The sequence below is a fragment of the Scyliorhinus canicula genome, chromosome 2 (genome assembly GCF_902713615.1).
Source record: "Scyliorhinus canicula chromosome 2, sScyCan1.1, whole genome shotgun sequence".
Taxonomy (NCBI): domain Eukaryota; kingdom Metazoa; phylum Chordata; class Chondrichthyes; order Carcharhiniformes; family Scyliorhinidae; genus Scyliorhinus; species Scyliorhinus canicula.
In genome coordinates, this window is record NC_052147.1 from 230,543,612 (window position 1) to 230,568,370 (window position 24,759).

General features: G+C 47.5%; 1 protein-coding gene across 6 annotated transcripts in view; it reads left to right on the forward strand.

Moving 5' to 3' along the window:
• cers6 (ceramide synthase 6) overlaps nucleotides 1-24,759 on the forward strand; it is a 388,374-nt gene that overhangs the window by 319,651 nt on the left and 43,964 nt on the right. For all 6 annotated transcript variants that reach the window (XM_038789747.1, XM_038789745.1, XM_038789743.1 and 3 more), the window contains exons 7-8: nucleotides 5,497-5,625; nucleotides 15,146-15,252. In XM_038789747.1, the coding sequence (XP_038645675.1) occupies nucleotides 5,497-5,625; nucleotides 15,146-15,252 (236 nt within the window). The remainder of the gene's footprint in view (nucleotides 1-5,496; nucleotides 5,626-15,145; nucleotides 15,253-24,759) is intronic.

Here is a 24,759-nt window from a genome sequence, read left to right on the forward strand (position 1 = left end):
CCCGACCCCGACCGCATGCACCCCTTCATGGAGCTCCCCCTCCCCCACTGCCCCAAGGCCCTCAAATGCTGCCTGGGGTTCTTTTCTTATTACGCCCAGTGGGTCCCACAATACGCGGACAAGGCTCGCCCACTTATCCAGTCCGCACACTTTCCCCTCACGGCCGAGGCACAACAGGCCTTCGCCCGCATTTGATCTGACATAGCCAAGGCCGGGATGCACGCAGTAGATGAGACACTGCCTTTTCAAGTAGAAAGCGACGCTTCAGATGTCGCCCTTGCTGCCACGCTGAATCAGGCAGGCAGACCCGTGGCATTCTTTTCACGCACCCTCCATGCCTCCGAAATTCGACATTCCTCTGTTGAAAAGGAGGCCCAGGCAATCGTTGAAGCGGTGCGGCACTGGAGGCATTACCTGGCCGGCAGGAGATTCACTCTCCTCACTGACCAACGGTCGGTAGCCTTCATGTTCAACAACACGCAGCGGGGCAAGATCAAGAATGACAAAATCTTGCAGTGGAGAATCGAGCTCCCCACCTTTAACTACGAGATCTTGTATCACCCCAGCAAGCTCAACGAGCACCCAGATGCCCTCTCCCGAGGTACATGTGCCAGCGCACAAGTGAACCATATCCGTGCCTTGCACGAGAGCCTTTGCCATCCGGGGGTCACTCGCTTGTACCATCTAATCAAAGCCCGCAATCTGCCCTACTCCGTCGAGGAAGTACGGACAGTCACCAGAGACTGCCAGGTCTGTGCCGAGTGCAAGCCTCACTTCTGCCGGCCAGATCGCGCATGCCTGGTGAAAGCGCCCCGCCCCTTTGAACGCCTCAGCATGGATTTTAAAGGGCCCCTCCCCTCAACTGACCGCAACACCTACATCCTTAGTGTGGTCGATGAATTTTCTAGGTTCCCCTTCGCCATCGCATGCCCGTATATGACGTCTGCCACCATCATCAAAGCCCTGTATTCCATTTTCACTCTGTTCGGTTTCCCCGACTACATCCACAGTGACAGGGGTCCTCGTTCATGAGCGATGAGCTGCGTCATTTCCTGCTCAGCAGGGGTATCGCCTCCAGCAGGACGACCAGCTACAACCCCCGGGGAAAGGTGCAGGTTGAGAGGGAGAATGGGACGGTATGGAGGGCCGTCCAGCTGGGCCTACGGTCCCGGAACCTTCCAGCCACTCGCTGGCAGCAGGTCCTCCCTAACGCGCTCCATTCCATTCGGTCACTATTGTGCACCGCAACTAACAGTACACCCCATGAACGTGTTTTTGCCTTTCCTAGGAAGTCTACATCCGGCGTGTCGCTCCCGACTTGGCTCACGACTCCGGGCCCGGTCCTTCTCCGTAGGCATGTCCGGCACTACAAGGCGCAACCCCTGGTGGACAAAGTACGCCTTCTCCACGCCAACCCTCAGTATGCCTACGTGGAGTTCCCCGACGGCCGCCAGGACACAGTCTCGCTCCGGGACCTGGCTCCCTCAGGTGCCGATCCCATGCCCACGCCCCTTTTCCCCCCCGCGCCACCCTCCTTTTCCCCGGAGCCCCCGTATTCGTCCCCACCAGGTCCATCCATCGTCCCCCTGCCCACACTGGAGGACACGGAAGATTTTGGCTCGCTCTCGGAGTCATCCCGCCAGCAGCAAGCACCAACACCGCCAGCACCTCCACCATCGTTGCCATCACCGCCTGGGCCGACGTCGCCACCACAGCTATGTCGATCACAGCGGAACGTTTAACCGCCAATTCGGCTCAACCTGTAACCTGCTAACCGGATGGACTCTTGGTTTTCTTTGTTTGAACCCTTTTGTAAATATATCATCCGTTGTATTATAGTTACACGTCACCCCCGTCGGACTCATTTTTTTACAGGGGTGAATGTGGTGATAAGCACTGTAGATGTGCATACTTGCAGGAGGGGGATGTATGGCTGTACCTGTAATACAGGTTCCTCCGGTAAGCCCCTGCCGGCTAGCTCCGCCCACTTGGAGCTTGTGTATAAATATGCGTGTGAGTCACTCAGACCCTATTCTACAGTTGCAGCCGGAGAAATAGCATCACACAGCAGTAAAGCCTCGATTGTGCATGTCTCTCGTCTTTGAATGCAATTGTTAGCGCCACAGCAAGTTGCCAAGAAACTGGCAAATTTTCCACTTCCCCACTTGGAGGAAATATGCTGACCTTAAATGAACATAATATTTTCAATTGTCTAACACCAGGAAAACACAAGGCAGGGCAAGTACAACTCTCAAGCACACCTGTGTCTATAATTAGAGTCAATGCATAAGAACTTCCATGTGTGTAGCACGTTTAGTGGAGTAAAATGTGCCAATGTACTTCACAGGAGCATTGTCAAACTAAGTCTGACAGCGAGTCACTTCAGGAGATATTAGGACAGATGACCAAAAGCTTGGTCGAGGATGTAAGTTTATGGAGCATCTCAAAGGGGCCTGTATCAAACAGTTGATGAGTAGAAAATCCAGAATGAGGAGCAACTTTTATAGGACCATAGCTCTCCTTTAAAATGGGATGTTGTGGGAGAGAAGAACAGGGAAATTGATCATATTAGAGTGCAGTGAAGACATTTGGTAAATATTATTCCATTTGTTGTTGCAGAGGCAAAAGGTCCTGCAGCAGGAGGTACATCAAAGCAGAGCGCCCTATTTGGGACTCAAGACCAACTTTCAGTAAAAACACAGGTACAAACCAGATTGAGGGAATACCAAACCTATCGCAGAGAATTGGTTTTTTTTTCCAATTCAGGTGCAATTTATCGTGGCCAATTCACGTACTCTGCACATCTTTGGGTTGTTGGGCTGAGACCCACGCAGACATGGGTAAAATGTGCAAATTCCACACGGACAGTGACTGGGGCCGGGATTGAACCCGGGTTTTTGGCACCGTGAGGCAGCAATGCTAACCATTGCACTGTGCTGCCCTGCAGAGAATTGATTTTGCTTCAGTCTTCCTCTCATGTTCATGATAGATATAAATCTGAACTTCAGTGTTGCTACCCACATTGTGACCCCTGACAACACAAGATGGCCACCGACACCTGTCTGCACGTGCGCATTTGTCCACGCATGCACAGAAAACCTAAAGCTGAATCTTGCTGACAATGGAAAACAGATGTACAAATTTAAATTCAGAATTTGAGGTTAGATAAAATATAAGGCATTGAGGAACATTGGGTGAGGAGGATCCCATACCATAAGGGAGTCAGCCAATTTCTCAATCCATGTTTAATCTTTGTGGATGTGTCCAGGTGTTTCAGTAGCTTCAAAATCAGAAACATGAAAATCTGCTCTATTGCATTTTAAAAGGAATTCAAAGTCTCCAGCTTCTATCTACACGCTCACTTGTTTGAAATTGGTGCATGCAATAAAACAAAGTTAAAGAATATTGCCTAGGTGAAAGTAGGTAGGTATTTCCTTTTGAATTAAATGCCCTCCTGGTTCCAAAATCCTTTTGAAAATGAGAAACTAAATAGAGAGGATAAGTATCACAGAGAGTTTGGGGGAATGAGTAGGGATCCTGACCTCTGTCACTCGCAATAATGTCACAAAACAAAGCAATACAACTGCACATGCATCGTATTGGCAGCAAACTCAGTTGCCCACTCTAAGTATTAGCCATCATGGCTAGCATTCTCCAATCCCGCGGCCACGTTCTGACACCGGCCTGAAAAGCGGGGTGAGCCTCCAGCGGGCCTTGAGTGGCAGGTATCCACCCCTTTCTAGGGGGCTAGTACGGCGGCGGAGTGGTGTCCGCAGCTCCGGCGCCCGAAAGCCGGCGCGCCACGAGTCCGCGCATGCACGTCATGGCCGGCACGAGTTCACGCATGCGCATGGGTTCCCGTCTCCGCGCCGGCCCCTGGGTAATATGGCGGAGCCCTACAGGGGCCCAGAGCGGAGGAACATAGGACCTCACGGAACTAGCCCGCCCGTCGATCGATAGGCCCTGACCATGGGCCAGGTCACCATGGGCCAGGTCACCACCCTCTCCCCCGGGGTTGGACCCCCCCCCCCCCCCCCCCCCCCGCCAGAACGGCCCCCGCAGACAGAACTCCGTGGTCCCGCCAAGTGGGGCCATACATAACCCACTCCGGCGGGACTCGGCCGAACGCGGCCGGCGCTCGGCCCGGAGAATCGGCGGGGGGTGCGCTTTCAACGGCCCCTGACCGGTGCAGCGGCAATCCCGCGGGCGCTCAAGAATCAGCGCCGGAGAATCAGCGGGCTGGCGTTGGGGCGGCATGGTGCGATTTTCGCGCCCCCTCGCCAATTCTCCGACCCGGTGCAGGGCCGGAAAATACAGGCCCATGTCTCCTGTTATTTACAGTGCACCTGTTTCTTTTTCTGCCCAGCATACTGAGAAATTATAGCAAGAAACAACAAATAAGTTTTACTTAGTAAACACGGCAGTAGTCTATGGCACAATCACATAATTCTCCTCTCCTTGAAAGGTGATCTTTCAGTCAGACTGAGTATTAGGTTGCGAAACCCTGAAATGCAAATGGTTCCTGCACTTCACTATTCTCGATACACTGTAATAAGAACACTTCTTCCGTATAAAATGTCTTTAACATGGAAGCTGATTTCTTCTTTAATCACAGTGAAGCATACTGCAGTTTAAATCTAGGACATTGTTCATGGGGATAAGATCAGCCCAGTTGTCAATACCCTTTGTAGATACTGGGTGGGATTCTCCCCCCCCCCCCCCCCCCCCAGCCAGCCGCGTGTTTCTCAGTGGCGCGCCCTTCACGAGAAAAAGGATTCTCTCTTCCCGCCGGTTGACAATGGTATTTCCCATTGAAGCCACCCCACACCTTTGGGAAACCCAGGAAAAGAGAATCCCCTCAAGCGAAGAAATCCAGCCATCCTGAAATTGAAGGTTACATTTCCTTTTCTCCCATGTTATATGTATTATGTATGGCACATGGTGAATGTCGTGCATGGTGTAACTTTAATAATAATCTTTATTGTCACAAGTAGACTTACATTAACAAGCAATAAAGTTACTGTGAAAAGACCCTAGTCATCACACTCCGGTGCCTGTTCGGGTACACAGGGAAAATTCAGAATTTCCAATTCACCTAACAGCAGGTCTTTTGGGACTTGTGGGAGGAAACCGGAGCACCTGGAGGAAATCCACGCAGACACGGGGAGAACGTGCAGACTCCGCACAGTGACCCTGGGTTCCTGGCGCTGGGAAGCAACAGCCACCCTTAATATTAAGAAAGGGAGCCAGTGAAGTTTCATGCATTTTTTTTGAGGAAAGATGAAAGGCGGTGACATTTAGGGCAGTTTGTAATCACTGAGATTTGTATCAAACATTATTTTCTGTCAGGTACTCAGCCAAAAATGAATGTTCGAAAGTCAGATCTTATGATAGTATTTTCATATTCAGTTTGTAAATTGTACACTGTATAGTGTATCGGAGAGTTGATGTGAAGTTTGCATTAAACTGTTACCTAGCTGTTTCTTCTTGTTTTAGGACTTTGCCATAATGTTTGTGCATCACCTTGCAGCAATAGCACTTATAACATTTTCATATGTCAACAATATGGTGCGTGTAGGAGCACTGGTCATGTGCCTTCATGATGCATCTGATTTTCTGTTAGAGGTAAGGAAAGTGTTCATCACCTTTAATGATTCCTTATAACAAAGTAATTAGACAGCATCACACGTATCACTTTAGAGAAAATATTTTTCCCCTTTTACAGCATCTGAACTGATAATACTACTTGAAACAGAAATGGGGAGAAATTACAAAAATACTTAATAATATTCCCACTCTATTTTTTAAAAACTTTTCTCCAACTGATTGTTTGCCTTTTGAACCTCTACACTGTTACACAGTTGGTAGCTCCCTCTTGGTGGGTTACAAGCTGACCTTTGCTTGACATTTACCCTTAATGAGTTAGCCAATATACAAAATCAGCGAACTAAACCTTGTTAACTGTACTGATAAGACATTCTCAATTTAGATAAAAGAAGTAATGAGAATTTGATGTTTAATGCTTTCTTTCTTCCAGACTAATTGTCTATTAACTCTTTGGTAGGGCATAGTTTGCCATTGCTGAAGCAATCATGTTTTGTTCATGTACCTAAATTCTGAATGCAGACCATGCCCTGATCCAAACCCATATCCCAACATATGCGCACATGAACTAACAGCAGGAAGATTGGGAGCAGGAACCCTGACTGATTGTCAACTTTCTAATGCAGCAGTTCCGAGATCAGTTATATTTCAGCAAGTGGCGGGATGCAATCAGTTAACTCAGTACAAGCCAGGGAATCGAACCAACTACATTCTCAATCTCTATGGCTCAGCACCTTGCTGCCTTGAGTGTAGTCGCTGGGGAAGTGTGCAGTAGCTGATTCAAGCTGGGGTGGGAAAGCAATAACAAAAATGAATGTTCAAGGGCCCAAATGCTCAAAGGTTAGATCAAATATTTTAATAGTTGCAACAAATTTGGGGCAGCACGGTGGCGCAGTGTTTAGCACTGCTGCCTCACGGCGCCGAAGTCCCAGGTTCGATCCCGGCTCTGGGTCACTGTCCATGTAGAGTTTGCACATTCTCCCCGTGTTTGTGTGGTTTTTGACCCACAACCCAAAGATGTGCAGGGTAGGTGGATTGGCCACACTAAAATGCCCCTTAATTGGAAAAAATGAATTGGGTACTCTAAATTTAAAAAAAATAGTTGCAACAAATGGAAATGAGGTGCCATATTGAATATTTTTGGCAAAGACAAATTCTGACAAGCAGGATCTGTTTTAAAAATTGAAGCTCGAACGCACTGTGCTGTAGTAAAGTGGGTTACAGAGCTATCTGTTTATCTCAGGTTTTGGGTTCCAAAAATAGCTCATACTGATGGAAATAAAGTCTCCTGGTTTGACACATGAAGGAATATAAAGTAAGCTAAGTTTTATTGTAAATATTTTTATTTGAGTTTTTTCCTTTTTTTAAACAAAATAATATACACCCATAAAACTGGTACAGTGCAGCACAAACATTTCACCATATATGCAAAAAAACAGTGTTTCAACCTAAAAGAAGATAGATAAAAGACTGGAGAGAAAAAGGACAGAATACAAAGAAAGGGAGAAGGGGCATACATCCTTATGTAATTGTACGAGGAACAGTGGGCGGGATTCTTCATTTGGGGGACTGTGGGACGGAATTCTCTGTTTCAGAGACTAAAGTGTTGATGCCAGGACTGAATCGGTGGACTTCCATGACAACAAAATTGGTGCCAGTCCCAGACCAATTCATCAACCATAAATGGGCTAGCACCTTTGCCACATGGAATAGGATCGACGCCAATGAAAAACGGTATTGGAATCTCTGGGGTTGGGACTGGCACTCGAGAGGCTGACAAGCTGCAGCCGCTTATTAACACTCCACTCCCCACACACACTCGTCCCAGCCGACAAGCTGGCACTGGTTGCGCTGGAGCACGCCCATCCCATTGATGGTTCAGCAGCTGGGGCCAGAGGGTATCTCCTCTCTCTCCCTCACAAGCATTGGCACCTGTTTCCCGGTTTTTAAAACCACAAGGCAAACCCACCATCGATAATTCCTCCTCGTGGAGGTGGAGCATCACAGGAGCCCGGAGAATATTGGGTCAGGCCCATTAATAATATGCCAACAGCATTTACTGTAAATCATAGATCATAAGTAAATCATAGAATTTACCGTGCAGAAGGAGGCCTTTTGTGAGGAGTAGAATACATTGGCGTTGCCGTCGAGGCACAAGAGCATTGCAATCTGTAATACTTACCTTGCAGCTCCACGTGTCCATTCCTTCAAGGACAGCAGCTGTGCCTGCATCTGGTTCCCACAGAGCCATTATCTGCAAGCCATTCATAGCTTTCAAGTAGTGTTCTGTGATTGACAGACTGTAAAAACCATCTGCAGCTTTGATCCATTCATATCCCTTCACACTACAGTGGCCTAAGTGGTGAAACCCAAATGTTTGTAAACATTGATCACATCAAAGAGCGGTAAGTGCAGTGAAATCACACGCTTGAGTGACTGGAATGCAATTAGTGCTTGGAATGCACTTACATCTCTTTGGCAGCCCTTGACTCACAGCCCGGGTGCGCACCACACATGTGCTGCCGTACATCAGGTGGAGGTAGGAACCCCTGAGGGGATGGACGGTCGGAGGGTATTCTGACCCCAGGGACCAGCTGCTGTCCAGACAGGTTTTGGGCTTCTGGAAAGGGTAGTCCCATCTATAGTGGAGATGCAGTCATAGAGCAAGGAACTACATGAAGAGGTGTCAGCAACAATCCAGCGCCTGCAGGTTCAGTTGAAGGAGTCTAATCACCTGCAGGAGAAGTGCCAACCTTGCGTGCCACCCAGGCCAACACCTTAAGGGTGGTGTCTATGGTGGAGGCCGAGGCGGCAAAGTTTTCGGCCATGGATGTCCAAGACCTGGGGCAATGTGTGCGGTCGATGGCCGAGGCACAGGACAAGGCTACCTTATCACAGGCAGCTATGTACCAGGGCCACCTGGACATTGCAGCAGTGCTCCAGAGCGTGGCCCAGTCACAGCGGGTCATGGCTGTGGACGTTGGCGGAATTGCCCGGGCACTGGCTGACATGGCACAGCCCCAGAGGGAGGTGGCGCAGTCACTATCTGATGTGGCACAGACCCAGAAGGTGGTTCCACAGTCACAGCGAGATGTAGCGCAGTCCCAGAGGGAGGATGATCCACTCCCTATACATGGCCGCAGGTATTAAGACCCTGGTTGGGACAGGAGCAGGCTTCCAGGACTGGCAGCGCCAAGGCCGTGGGCCCTCAGGGGATAGCTCTGCTTGCAGCCTCATCCCATGTAGTAGCCCGGGGCCATCGGACACCCCGAGGGAGGAGGAGGTGATGGGGCCCATGCCAGTGACTCCGGCAGGGGAGGTCCGGAACATCACAGCTCCCCCATCCTGTCTCTGGCACATCCAATGGGCAGCAGGCAGAACAGGGCAGCGCCACGCCACCTGGGACACCCAACCAGCAGCTGGGCCCATCCAGGCCCGGTCACCCCAGAAGACGGCCGCCAAAGGGCAGCCAAGTCACAGGGCAGCAATTTCAGCAAGCTGCCTCCACTCCTGATGTACCTCCTGGGAATCCACCTAGGTGTAGCGTTAGGGCCCATACAGCCAGAAAGGTAGACGCTGGTTACATTGACATGGGTGCAGCATACAGCATTAGAGGCTAGGGCACAAACCTATCAATGGTCACTTGTTGACAATAAACACATGTTCATGACATGACAACATGCCTCGGTGCTCTGCCAGAAGTGTGTAAAGGATGGTCTGGTATGGGCTGACCGCAGAGGGAGTGATTGGGGGGGGCAGGTGTTAGGGATGGGAATGGGCCAGGGACTCCAGTTTAGCCAGTGCTCACCAACCCTGTGCCCCACCCCAACCCTCTCCGCCCTATCCCCCCATCACCACCTCTTCCACCCCAAGAGTTCGGTAGGACCATGTGATAGAATGGCCAGATCGCTTGCAGGGATCACCCAGATGGACGGTGGAAAGTGCTACCATGGGCAGGAGTCAGATATTGTCAAACGAAGCCGAGCACCAGAGCTCATTGCAGAATGGGTTGTTATCATCCTCCATCCCATGGACCAAACTCGTTGTCCTAGCGTTATACCGGAGGGTCCCTCCAGAGCGGTCCAGGCACCTAAACCGTATCTTCAGGATGCCGAAGCACCGCCTGATCACGCCACTGGTCACGGCATGGGTATCGATGTAGCGTGGCCCAGCGTCGGTCTGTGGCCTCTGGATAGGCGTCATCAGCCAGTGCCACAGCGGATAACCCCTGTCACCCAGGAGCCAACCCTTCAGCTGGCGGTGTGCCTCAAACAGGTCTAGAACCGATAAGTGTGCCAGGATGGAGGTATGTGCACGCTTCCTGGGTATTGGACGCAGACATGCATGATGTGCATCTCATAGTCACCAACCAACTGCACATTCATCAAGTGGAACCCCTTTTGGTTTGTGAAAACATGCCTGTCATGGGTCAATGCTGATATGATGACATGCATCCCGTTGATCAACTCTTGGACCCAGGGCACCTCGGCGATGACGCAGAACCCCGCTGCCTGGGTATCCTGGTGGGCTTAGTCCACATTGAGTTTGATATATTGTACCGACCAGGTATATAGGGCCTCCATGATCATGCAGATGCACCTGTGCCCCGAGGTCTGTGATCTTCCGGATAGGCCGGCACCTGGTAGGACCCCCTTAGCATAAACGTTCAGGGCGGCGGTCACCTTGATGGCCATCGGAAGCGAGTGCCCTCCACCTTTCCGTCCCGGTGCCATGATCTGGCAGAAATGTCACATTGCCCCCCTGCTCAGCCGGAGCCTTTGACAGCATGCCCAGTCTGGCAGGTCCACAAAGGAACGGTGCTGCCGGCATACATGAGGCCTCACGTGGTGCCTCCTTCGCATCTCTTTCTCGGGCGGGAGGCTCTCCAACCTCACCGGCTGCCTCCTATTCCTCTGGGGCAGGCTTTGCTGCTCAGGGTCCTCATCGAAGAGTTCCAGCTCATACAGCCTCAGTGCATTCCCCAGGCTGCGGCAACTTGGCTGAAGGCCACTATTCCTGGTTGGATTCCGAAGTCCATTGTCTGTGGGAATGAAAGGCAGACATGTGAGGATGGTGCATTCCCCTGTGCCCAGTCAGGTCCAACGGTTTGCACGGTGGCCCCGGCCTGTACTGCAGACCCTGCCCCCACATGTCCTCCTCCCCCATCCCACACCCACTCCCGGCCGTTTCACCTGGCATTCCACCCTTCACACCCTTGGCCCCGTCGGTGCCGAGCATCATGGGGGCCTTTGACACTGATGCCCATCCCTGCTACCAGGGATACCTTTGACTGGCGGTACGCACCATGGCCCTGTCCGGTAACATCCTGGAGTGGCTACGGGTAGCAGCCATTTTGGGGGTGGAAGGGGTAGAGGGTGGGCAGTGATGTGTGGAGGTGGTGGGGTTGGGCTGCAGTGGCGGTGGGGTGGTGGCACCCATACAGTCGGTGTCACTCTACACAACCGCAAACCATGGAAGGCGGTCAGTGGGGTGTGCAGCACGATGACCTCAAAACCCCTCCACTGGTCAGCCGCATTCCCCCCCCCCCCCCCCCCCCCCCCCACTGCCCCACTGGGTGGCTATGATTTCAAAATTATTAAAACCACAAGAGAAACTCGCCATTGGTTAAGCCCCCATCGCGGAGGCCCCGGGAAATACCGGGTCAGGCCTGCTAATAATATGCGAACGGTGTTTACTGTACCTGTGGAGTAGAATGCATTGGCCGCCCGCCACGATTTTGGCTTCATGTCTGATTCTCCGTCCAATTGTCCTTCCCGATTGCGGCATTGGCCAATGGAGAATCCCCTCCAGTGAGTATCGTCCCCATCTTATGTCTTATATTTGGTTTAATATGCAAATGATGTAGAATTTTTATTTGTATCTCCTTGGCTCTATCGCAGCCAGAAATTTTATTTGCATTCTCCCAGATACACATCCAGGTCTCTTTACCAATATTCACTGGGAGATCCCTTTCCCAAATCCACAGTACCTCCTACATAGATCATAGGAGCATAGAATCTACTATGCAGAAGGAGGCCATTCACCCCATTGAGTCTGCACTGGCCCATGGAAAGATCACCTTACCCAAGCCCACACCTCCATCCTATCCCTGTAACCCAGTAACCCCATCTCAACTTTTTGGACACTGAGGGTAATTTAGCATGGCCAATCCACCTAATCTGCACATCTTTGGACTTATTCGTATAGGATCTAGAACATGGGGCTGGATTCTCCGATTTTGAGGCTATGTCCGGAGCATGTGTCTAGTCTTACAACCAAAATTCCACGCCGCCTCTGCACCGATGCTCCACCCGGTGGGGTCTAGCAGCCATGCCATGTAAAGCCCCTACCTTCAGATACGGACAGAGAATTGCCAGGTCTGTGGACATGCCTGCGCACGATGGAGACCTGCAGCGGTTGCGCTGTACAACATAGCGCCGGCCGCACGCGGATCCGGCCTGCCAGATAGAGCCCCCCTGTAACCCCCTCACCATCCCCAGACCACCCCCCATAATCGCCCGCCGAAGCCCCCATGGGGGCCGCCGACTGGCGTGGGGTTCGGAGCTTCCCGCCCAAGATCCTCGTGTTAAGGTGTTAAACTGGGTAAATGCAAATTACGAAAACATTAGCCAGAAATTGAATTATTTGGATTGGGTGCGGCTGTTGGAGGGTAAATCAACATTGGACATGTGGGAGTCTTTCAAGCGACAATTGATTAGGATTCAGGAAATGCATGTTCCTGAGATAACGAAGGATAAGTATGGGAAGTTTAGGGAGCCTTGGATAATGAGGGATATTTTGAACCTCGTCAAGAAAAAAAAGGACACTTTTGTACGGTCTAGAAGGGTGGGGACAGTTGAAACCCTCAAGGAATATAAAGAAAATAGAAAGGGAAATTAGATGGGGTCATGAAAAGTCCTTGGCAAGTAGGACTTAGGTGAATCCCAAAACTTTTTATTCATATGTAAAAAGCAAGAGGGTGGTCAGGGAAAGGAATGGACCCCTGACAGACAGTGGGGGGAATCTTGAGCCAGAGGAAATGGGTGAGGTACTAAATGAGCACTTTGCATCAGTGTTCACCAAAGAAAAGGACTTTGTGGGTAGGGTGTGTGGATAATCTGGGTCTTGTTGACATCAAAAAGGAGGAGGTATTGGGTGTTTTAAAATACATTAAGGTAGATAGGTCTCCTGGGCAGGATGGGATTTACCCCAGAATACTGAGGGAAGCAAGGGAGGAAATTGTTGGGGCCTTGACTGATATCTTTGTATCCTCATTGGCTACAGGTGAGATCCCAGAGGACTGGAGAATAGCTAATGTGGTACCACTGTTTAAGTAAGATAACAGGGACAATTCAGGAAACTATAGGCTGTGAGTTTCACATCAGTAGTAGGTAAATTATTGGAGAAACTTTTCAGGGACAGGATTTATACCCATCTAGAAACAAATGGACTCATTAGCGATAGACACCATGGTTTTGTGAAGGGGAAGTCATTCCTCACTAACTTGATCTGCTTTTTGAGGAGGTGACACAGATGATTGATGAGGGGAGGGTGGTGGATGTTGTTTACATAGACTCTGACAAGGTGCCTCATGGCAGACTGATACAAAAGGTGAAGTTATGGTACAGTGGTTAGCACTGGGACTGGGGCTGGGGCGCTGAGGACGGGGGTTCGAATCCCGGCCCTGGGTAATTGTCCTTCTAGAGTTTGCACATTCTCCCCATGTCTGTGTGGGTTTCACCCCCACAACGCAAAGATGTGCAGGTTAGGTGGATTTGCCACGCTACAGAACATAGAACAGTACAGCACAGAACAGGCCCTTCGGCCCTCAATGTTGTGCCGAGCCATGATCACCCTACTCAAACCTACGTATCCACCCTATACCCGTAACCCAACAACCCCCCCCCCCCCCCCCCACTTAACCTTACTTTTATTAGGACACTACGGGCAATTTAGCATGGCCAATCCACCTAACCCGCACATCTTTGGACTGTGGGAGGAAACCGGAGCACCCGGAGGAAACCCACGCACACAGGGGGAGGACGTGCAGACTCCACACAGACAGTGACCCAGCCGGGAATCGAACCTGGGACCCTGGAGCTGTGAAGCATTTATGCTAACCACCATGCTACCCTATTGCCCCTGAATTGGAAAAAAAATATTTGGGTACTCTAAATATGTTTTTAAAAACCCAAAAGGTATCAGAGGTGAGGTGGCAAGATGGATACGATACTGGCTCGGTCACAGAGGTCAGAGGGTAGCAGTAGAAGGGTGTTTTTCTGAATGGAAGGTCGTGACCCACAGGGATTGGTGCTGGGGCCTCTGTCATTTGTAGTATGCATAAATGATTTGGAGAAAAATGTAGCCGGTCTGATTTGTAAGTTCACAGATGCCACGAAGGTTGGTGGAGTGGCAGATAGTGTTGATGGAGTGGCAGATAGCCTAATGGCTTACTTAACTATGCATATCTGGATCTCACCCGATGAGGGCAAGATCCAGATTGCAGCATCTCGCCAGATTCAGATTCTGGCATGTTTAAATAAGCCAGGATTACAAGTATTTCAAAGATTTTTCACACAGCAGAATGCACCTTTTTCAAAGTATCAGTGTATTTATTACATCAGGAAAGGTTTTCTTTTTCCAAGGAATTTAAAATATTTCCATGGACATTGCAGTGGGATCTGACGAGAGGTAGTATAGAGAATCTGAGGAGGCATGGACCATACACAGAGGCATAGAGGTGGCATGAGATACTGTGCCGGAGAACCATGTCAGGGTTTCAAACAGGCCTGCCCCCACACCCACACTTCTCTTCCCCTGGTGCACGGCTTGCAAACCGTACTGTGAACCTGACCCAGCGTGAAAAGACAAAAATGGTATGTGAAGTCACTCGTGGATCAGGTGTACAGTTTTTGAACTGTGAAATTGCACAGGTTGGGTTTTCCTGAGCCCAGAGGAAGATTCCATCCATGGGCTCATTGCAAATAGACATGCAAAACCTCAAGAACAACACACTTAATAATTATTCTATCAGTTTCTTCACATATTTTCAACCAGGTTTGGTGTTATAAAACAATTGCCCAAAATAGGCTCCACATAAGAGGTTCCTTTGTAGATTTTTAAGGATGATTGTCAGCTATTTACTTCAGGTAACAAATAGAATCGGCCATAGGTCTGTGGATTGTCAATATTATGGATGCTGTATTGCTCTTTGAAGTGAATGTACAAGCTACATTCTTGATTTTTCTTATTTCATTCACATTATTTCCATTTGCTAACTCAACTAATTGAATACAAATGAATGTCAGTAACTGCGTAAATGAGCAAGATCCGCAGACTCTAATTAGGTGAGAAAACACTCCAAGCCTTTTGATACCATCGTTTTTAATGATCCTGGGACAATATTATTTGTGACTAGACACAGATTAATGAATTGCTGGGCCACTTTTGATCCAGATAAGAGTTCTGGATAGCAGCATGTTAAAGACATGCTAATATTAGTCAAACATTGAAAATCCAAACAGTGTTTTTTAATTCACAGGCAGCTAAAATGGCAAACTACGCCAAGTGTCAAAGACTGTGTGACCTTCTGTTTGTAATCTTCGGCTTACTCTTCATTAGTACAAGGCTTGGCCTTTACCCAATATGGTGAGTAAGCTATCAATCAGATAGCTCAATTTATTTAACAACGACTTCCCTGTTCTCACGTTTTCATGCACACTAAGAATGTAATTACAGCAGAAATGGGACACCTCTAATTAAATAACCTTATTCGACAGATATCTTGGGCTGGATTCTCTGTCCAGCCACGCCAGATTTCTGCCGGTGGGTGCTCCGTTTCGCTGGCTGGTCAATGGGGTTTCCCAATGTGAGGCAGCCCCACGCCGTCGGGAAACCCCTGGACTGGCTGCAAAACGGAGAATCCCGATGGCGGAGAATCCAGCCTCTTGAATCTGAAGTGAAATGAAATATTAACAAAATATCAATCATTCCTACCTCATTGAGGATTATTAAAAATTATGATTCTGAAATACTATTTTGCTTTGCAAACTGCAGTTTTCCAGTTCTGGCTTTTTCTATCATCGAATCCCAACAGTGCAGAGGATGCCATTGAGTCTGCACCGAACCTTCGAAAGAGCATTCTACCCATGTTCACTCTGCCCTATCCCTGCAACCCCATGGCCTAACCTGCACAACCCTGGACTCTAAGGGGAAATTTATCATGGCCAATCCTAACCCGTACATCTTTAGGAGGAAACCAGAGCACCAGGGGGAAACCTACACAGACACGGGGAGAACATTCAAACTCGACAGAGTGACCCAAAACCAGAATTGAACCCAGATCCCTGGTGCTGTGAGGCAGCAGTGTTAACCACTGTCCCACCGTGCTGCCCCAAGTTGACATGTTTTTCCTTTGAGTACTTTATTTCCAAATTATTTACTCTATGCTCATGGGGAATTATCCACAAATCCAAAAAATACTATGAATACTATTGCCTCAATTTTGCATTAGAGTTGGCTACTTGGAATGACTCTTGAAAAAAGGACTTGTTTCTCCCCTTGACCAGAATGTCCTCACTTACCCCCCACCCCCACCCCCAGGCGGACCAGTCCAAAACTAGCAAATAGGCAACAAGAGAAGCCTGAATCGAATGCCAATTGAGACACGTGCTAGAGTTAGGGTCTCACTGATGAGCGGACAATACTTAGACATCCTAATTGCCTTGCAGTGTCTTTCAAATGCTTCATCAGTTTCATCCCTGTTTTATAAATTCAGAGTGACATAGAAAGTGGTCTTAATTTTCATGCTGCTGGTTGGATCACAGCTCATCAAAGGTGCTCCCATTCGCTGTAAGCATTCTCTGTTACTTTAAGAGTAAACATAATTCATTCTTGGCATATTTCTACTTGTATAAATGTGGGAAATGTTTCAATTCAAGCCCCCCCCCGCTCTCTCCTCTTCCTGCTCCCTAATTTTATTACGATTCCCAACCTGTCTTCGCTTATTTTATTCTCTGATTGCATCTCTGTGAAATGCTTCAGAACATTTTTCTCTAATGAAAACAAATTGTTATCATTATTCTCCCATTCCAATTTCTATCTTTTTTAAATTATTTTTTATTTATTTGCACTCTCCTAGCATTTATTTTAGATTGAGTGAAGTAGCTGACAAGCCCTGTATAATGTGAAGGACATGGAAGCATCCAAATAAATGGCAATTAAATTAATAATGTGTCCACATTATTGTACCTCATTGCAGTTTACCTTTTGAATAACCTATGAACGTGAAGCTGCTTTATTCAAATACATCCTATTATGTTTAGGAGTGTCTAAGGACTCTTTCTATGAAAGAAAAACAATGTTCTCTTCATTTGTTGACCTCAGCGGTATTTCATTTAAACTAATGACTAATTTGCCTTGAAATCAGTTATAGTCTTGAACACTGTAGTTTCCCTCATTGCATTATGAAATCATAGTTTTAGCTTTACAAGCATTTTTAAAAGTTATGTGTGATGTGTTGGGTAAGCTGGGTATGCGAGGACTGCATTTACTGCAGCAGTGAGAGAGACAGGCTTCCAACACTTGAAGAAATGCAACTCTATTTTATTGAACTCTTAACTATCATACATACTTTAACTGTGGGTTGACACTATGCTGACTTGACTGGAGACCTGAGGCTAACCTGACCAGACTATCTTACTACCACATGGTCTATGTGCTAGTTGTTGCTCACGGCTCTGACTGTCTCAGAGGCCGGATCCCGAGAGAGCGGGAAAACTAGTGCCCTCTGGCTTTAGAGTGGCCGTGTCCTGTCTAGTGATTGGCTGCTGTATTCTGTGTGTTCATTGGTCATCCTGTGTGTCAATCAATGTCTGTCTGTGCACCATCATATACCTGTGTGTATATTATGACAATGTGGGCAGTAAGTCAGTTTTAATTTGCCTCGGCAACCACACTTGCAAGCTCATTTACAAAGATCTAGCAGCTGTCGCCATCTTTGGTAAGGCCCTGAGGTGGCCAGCCAGCAGTTTTGAGGCTTCCAGTTTTGAGATGGTTGTGTTCAATAAAGGACAAATACCTTGAGGAACAACAAATATCTGACAGAAAGTTTATAACAGCAATTCAGGGGTGGCAAGGTGGCACAGTGGTTAGCATGGCTGCCTCATGCCGCCAACATTTCCAGGCTCAATCCCGGCCCGTGTGGAGTTTGCATGTTCACCCCATGTCTGCGTGAGTCTCACCCCCACAGCACAAAGATATGCAGGGTAGGTGGATTGGCCACTCTAAATTGCCACTTAATTGGAAAATTAAAAAAAACAGCAATTCGGCATTCGGCTCCACTCACATTTATGGCATTTTAAGAAATGACTTTCTGCTGTGAAATTTTCTGCTGGACTTTTATTTTCACATACGTATTTATTACACTTTATTGTGATTTTTAGCAAGAATTTTCAAAGCTACAGCTTTGTTTTTTTTATTGGTTTCAAAATATTAGCATGCATGGTGCAGACGTTACCATGTCGATTGAGTAAAGCTTTAGGGAAAATGAATCCTATTGACATTCAGCACCTGCAAAGACGTGAATTTAAAATTCAAAGCACGATGGTTTATTTTAAATTTGGAATTTTAAAATGCTGTTGATGCTATAAGTGCAACAATTGAAGCTATTACTGTAAACTAACTGCATATGCATATCTTTAAAACTATGTGATCAAAATAATTTACTTTGTGTTCTCGGCGATTATTCTGTGCAAGAAATAGTGATGTACCATGGATTCATGTTGAAACAGCCCTTCAAGCACAATACTATTTGGGGGTGGAAAAAGGCCTGGCAGCTTAAAGAACAGTTTGTTTAATGCTGGGAAAGACAGTGATGGAAAAATCAATGCTACAAATCAGACTTTGTGCTGTCAAATCTCAATTCAAATCTGTAATATTGACTGGAAACACTATAGTTCAAGTACTTTAGATGGATCCGTTTTGGTCCAATGTGTGCAGGAGGGTTTCCTGATGCAGTATGTAGATAGGCCAACAAGAGGTGAGGCCGTATTGGATTTGGTACTGGGTAATGAACCAGGACAGGTGTTAGATTTGGAGGTAGGTGAGCATTTTGGTGATAGTGACCACTATTCGATTACGTTTACTTTAGCGATGGAAAGGGATAGGTAAAAACCGCAGGGCAAGAGTTATTGCTGGGGGAAAGGCAATTATGATGCGATGAGGCAAGACTTAGGATGCATCGCCTGGAGAGGAAAACTGCAGGGGATGGACACAATGGAAATGTGGAGCATGTTCAAGGAACAGCTACTGCGTGTCCTTGATTAGTATGTACCTGTTAGGCAGGGAGGAAGTGGTCGAGTGAGGGAACCATGGGTTACTAAAGCAGTTGAAACACTTGTCAAGAGGAAGAAGGAGGGTTATGTGAAGATGAGATGTGATGGTTCAGTTGGGTCGCTTGAGAGTTACAAGTTAGCTAGGAAGGCTCTAAAGAGAGAGCTAAGAAGAGCCAAGCGAGGACATGAGAAGTCTTTGGCAGGTAGGATCAAGGATAACCCTAAAGCTTTCTATAGGTATGTCAGGAATAAAAGAATGACTAAGGTAAGAGTAGGGCCAGTCAAGGACAGTAGTGGGAAGTTGTGCGTAGAGTCCGAGGAGATAGGAGAGGTGCTAAACGAGTATTTTTCGTCAGTATTCACACAGGAAAAAGACAAAGTTGTCGAGGAGAATACTGAGATACAGGCTACTAGACTAGAAGGGCTTGAGGTTCATAAGGAGGAGGTGTTAGCGATTCTGGAAAGTGTGAAAATAGATACGTCCCCTGGGCCGGATGGGATTTATCCTAGGATTCTCTGGGAAGCTAGGGAGGAGATTGCTGAGCCTTTGGCTTTGACCTTTAAGTCATCTTTGTCTACAGGAATAGTGCCAGAGGACTGGAGGATAGCAAATGTTGCCCCCTTGTACAAGAAGGGGAGTAGAGATAACCCCGGTAACTATAAACCAGTGAGCCTTACGTCTGTTGTGGGAAAAATCTTGGAAAGGTTTATAAGAGATAGGATGTATAATCATCTGGAAAGAAATAATTTGATTAGAGATAGTCAACATGGTTTTGTGAAGGATAGGTCGTGCCTCACAAACCTCATTGAGTTCTTCGAAAAGGTGACCAAACAGGTGGATGAGGGTAAAGCAGTTGATGTGGTATATATGGATTTCAGTAAAGCGTTTGATAAGGTTCCCCACGGTATGCTATTGCAGAAAATACAGAGGCATGGGATTCAGGGTGATTTAGCAGTTTGGATCAGAAATTGGCTAGCTGATAGAAGACAAAGGGTGGTGGTTGATGGGAAATGTTCAGACTGGTGTCCAGTTACTAGTGGTATACCACAAGGATCTGTTTTGGGGCCGCTGCTGTTTGTCATTTTTATAAATGACCTGGAGGAGGGCGTAGAAGGATGGGTGAGTAAATTTACAGATGACACTAAAGTCGGTGGAGTTGTGGACAGTGCAGAAGGATGTTACAAGTTACAGAGGGACATAGATAAGCTGCAGAGCTAGGCTGACAGGTGGCAAATGGAGTTTAATGCAGAAAAGTGTGAGGTGATTCATTTCGAAAGGAATAACAGGAAGACAGAGTACTGGGCTAATGGTAAGATTCTTGGTAGTGTGAACGAGCAGAGAGATCTCGGTGTCCATGTCCATAGATCCCTGAAAGTTGCCACCCAGGTTGAGAGGGTTGTTAAGAAGGCGTACGGTGTGTTAGCTTTTATTGGTAGAGGAATTGAGTTTCGGAGCCATGAGGTCATGTTGCAGTTGTACAAAACTCTGGTGCGGCCGCATTTGGAGTATTGTGTGCAGTTCTGGTCGCCACATTATAGGAAGGATGTGGAAGCATTGGAAAGGGTACAGAGGAGATTTACAAGAATGTTGCCTGGTATGGAGGGAAGATCATATGAGGAAAGGCTGAAGGACTTGAGGCTGTTTTCGTTAGAGAGAAGAAGGCTAAGAGGGGACTTAATTGAGGCATACAAGATGATCAGAGGATTAGATAGGGTGGACATCGAGAGCCTTTTTCCTCGGATGGTGATGTCCAGCACGAGGGGACATAGCTTTAAATTGAGGGGAGATAGATATAGGACAGATGTCAGAGGTAGGTTCTTTACTCAGAGAGTAGTAAGGGCATGGAATGCCCTGCTTGCAACAGTAGTGGACTCGCCAACACTAAACGCATTCAAATGGTCATTGGATAGGCATATGGATGATAAGGGAATAGTATAGAGGGACTTTAGAAAGGTTTCATAGGACGGTGCAACATCGTGGGCCGAAGGGCCTGTACTGCGCTGTAATGTTCTATGTTCTATGTAACTCTTTATGTCGCCATCAATAGTTACATGATTATAGAGTATGCACCATTTGAAAGGTTTAGAGATCATTACTATTTCCTTGTAGATAATGGTCTTCCATTTGAAATATGAGCACATTTTAAAACAAGTGGATGGATTGTGATGACCAAATAAGCATCCTGGAGGATAATAATGTTCAAGTAGTTCAAAGAGCTTGTATTGAAGAACTGAACATTGATTTTGGAGTTGAGAATTCAGGGCATTATATTCTCTAAAGTCCTGTGTGCAACAGGAAGCCACTCCATTAATCACCTTACAATTTTATTGGAGTGATAGCCTCCATGGCACTTGAAATACTCATAAATGTATTCTCATCCAAACGAAGGTGAAGGCTGAGGGTTTTTTCAAATAAAAGACGGTCGCAGTGAACATTCTCTGTGAGGTGAACAGGAAAAAAAGAGGTCAAGTTTTGACACCTAAACTCCAATTTTAACTCAGTATTTTCAGGGTGGACAGGCCCACAGACAATTTAAATCCTGGGTCTCATTGGCATTCAGCAACACTGTCTCCCTCCTGAAACTGGTGGTCGTGGCAACAGGACAGGAGCAGGGATGCAGACAGGAGCAGACAGATGCCACATGGAGAAAAGAGAAGACTTACATTTATATGGTGCCTTTCACAACCACAGAATGTTCCGAAGTGGATTACAGTCAGTGAAGTACTCTTGAAGTTCAGTCACTGATATAGTGCAGGAAATGTCAAAACGAATTTGTGCGCAACACAGTTCCACAAACAACAACGTGACAATGACGAGTAATCTGTTTTTAATGTTGATTGAGGGATAAATATTGACTAAGGCACGAGGGAAACTTCCCTGCTCTTCTTCAAAATGGTGCTGAGGGCCAGGCTGTCAGGATCAAGTGAAGGAGAGTGCGGGCCTAGTTTGGGAGAATAGGGGGGAATATGAGGTGAGCATGCAATAACCCATCAACCTGCAAAAAGCCATCAACTTACAGCTGGTGACCTGGCCACATGGAATGAACACCTCCTAGCCATTGTAAAATACCAGCAGCAGTGGGAATAAACCCTGAATTGGCTATTAATTGGGTATTTAATGGCCTCACTTGGCCCTGAGGCAAGATGTCCAATGCCTCCGCTGTTGCAGGTAAGATATCTGGGGTGGTACATAGGCAATGTGCATTGTCCTGTCACATGGCACTCAATTGCCTCCTGCCTGACTGCTCTTGGAAAGGCCGTAAAATTCCATAAAGTTATGAAATGAAATGAAAATCGCTTATCGTCACAAGTAGGCTTCAAATGAAGTTACTGTGAAAAGCCCCTAGTCGCCACATTCCGGCGCCTGTTCGGGGAGGCAGGTACGGGAATTGAACCGTGTTGCTGGCCTGCCTTGGTCTGCTTTCAAAGCCAGCGATTTAGCCCTGTGCTAAACCAAAGTTAATGCTGGGGATGAGAAGAAGCAGATGATGAAAGGTGATGCCAGTGGGCAGAGGCATGACCAAGAATTTCAGTAGATCATGAATATCTACCAAGAATATCTGTGAACTAAGGTCAACAGGATTTTCCTCGATGCAGTTTATTCAACATCACAAAACTCTACCCTTCCTACCATGAAACAAGGATAATGTGGGATACTTTGAAGGAATTTTAATTTGGCAAAGATAAAACATTAGCAATCAATCTCCTCTGAGAATCAAACCTAAATCTAATTTGCAGGTCAAAGAGGGATAGAGGATGGAGGATAATTGGCCAATGACCAAAGAATGCTAGGGCCAAGAGCAGGCAACCATTTGGTAAGCAGAGGCAGGGAATGCCCTGTAGACTACAAGGTAACAGACAGAGCACTGAAGTTGTAAGTAGACAGGAAGGTGGACAGAGAGCCAGCCAGATGCCATGAATAATAAAAAATAAAAGCAAATTACTGAGGATGCTGCAATCACAAACAAAAACAGAAAATGCTGGAAAACAGCAGGTCTGACGAAGAGTCATCCGAACTCAAAACATTGGGCGTCATTTAACGGCCGCGTTGTGCCGGGTGCAGATCTGGGCATTACCATTGAATCGCGGGAGAGGGCAAAATTGGGTTTGGCGCCAGGTGTAAATGGTTTGCGATTTAACCTGCCCGCTGCCATTGGTGGGTTCTGGATCCCACCCAGATATGACGAGACATTAATTGAGACCAATTAAGAGCAATCTCCATCTCATTAATCAGATGGAAGCCGAATCTTGGGTCTCCTGGGAACTAACTGGCTCCCCAACGATAGGTTCTGCAGGTGCCATTTAGCACTCTTATTTTAAAATGGGGAGCTGAGGAAGTGAGTAGCTATTTCCAATCCCAGCATGAAGCCCAGGGGCACTGGAGCTGCAGCCTCAGTGCTCGAGGGTGAGGGAGTGTGGGACGGGCCTGGGTGGAGGGCCTGGCTGCCATAAGTCAGGGGTCATCCCTGGGCTGGGGGAGTGAGGGGCTCGGCATCTACAGGCCATCCTCCAATATTAATTAATAATCTTCATTGTCACAAGTAGGCTTACATTAACACTGCAATGAAGTTACCGTGAAAATCCCCTAGTTGCCACATTCCGGCGCCTGTTCGGGTACATGGAGGGAGAATTTAAAATGTTCAAATTACCCAACAAGCACGTCTTTCGGGACTTGTAGGAGGAAACCAGAGCCCCGGAGGAAACCCACACAGACACGGGGTGAATGTGCAGACTCCGCATAGACAGCAATCCAGCCGGGAATCGAACCTGGGACCCTGGCGCTATGAAGCAACAGTGCTGCACACTGTGCTACCATGTTGCCTCATATTGTGCATACCCATATCTGGGGTAACTAAGCTGCTGCCTGTCCTACCAAACACTTCCACGATAGAGCTCTTGTTCTTGGTTATATGCTGATGGTCACTATGATAGTTGAAGACTATTGCTAATAAGGACCCTGCATTGTTAGTTGTAAGAGCTCTTCACAACTGCAGGTTGTGTTTGCTGCTTGCTCCTGCTTGCTAGCTGCAGATGCCTGGAGGCTGTTGTTGCTCCTTCGTTCCTTTTCTGTAGCCGGAAAGAAGACTAACTTGTTCCAAGATCCCTGGGTCCTGGAACACCGGGCTCGGGCGTATGAGTTCGGGTTTGAACTGAGATAATGCTCTGAGACCTGGTGCGCGACATTGATCCAAATGGGCCACTTGATGACGTTGTTGAAGAATTGATTTTGCAGAATGCTGATGCTTTTGTTGCTGATGTGGTGAGTGCAGCATGTAGCTGGCACATCACCGCGGGTTAAACATACTGGAAGTTGGGCAGCACGGTAGCACAGTGGGTTAGCCCTGCTGCCTCACGGCGCCGAGGTTTCAGGTTCGATCCCGGCACTGGGTCACTGTCCGTGTGGAGTTTGCACATTCTCCCCGTGTTTGCGTGGGTTTCGCCCCCACAACCCAAAAGATGTGCAGGGTAGGTGGATTGGCCACACTACATTGCCCCTTAATTGGAAAAATGAATTGGGTACTCTGAATTTTTTTTTAAAACATACTGGAAGTCAAGGATGTTCAACTGCACTGTCAGCACCAGTAGAATAGTATGTGGATGCCAGGATTTAGTTCCTGTGAGATTGGGCCCTGTGGGATGGCCTGCATATCTGCAGCTCCTGGACAGAGAATGGCACTGATGTGTGGAACGAGTAACACATTAATGGACAGATCATTTCTATGACAAAGTTCTGTCCTCCGTTCCTCTTGAGGAACCTGCAAGGGGTGGTTTGTTTGTGTTTGTTTGTTTTTGTGAAAATGAGCTGATATAGCATTGTAGT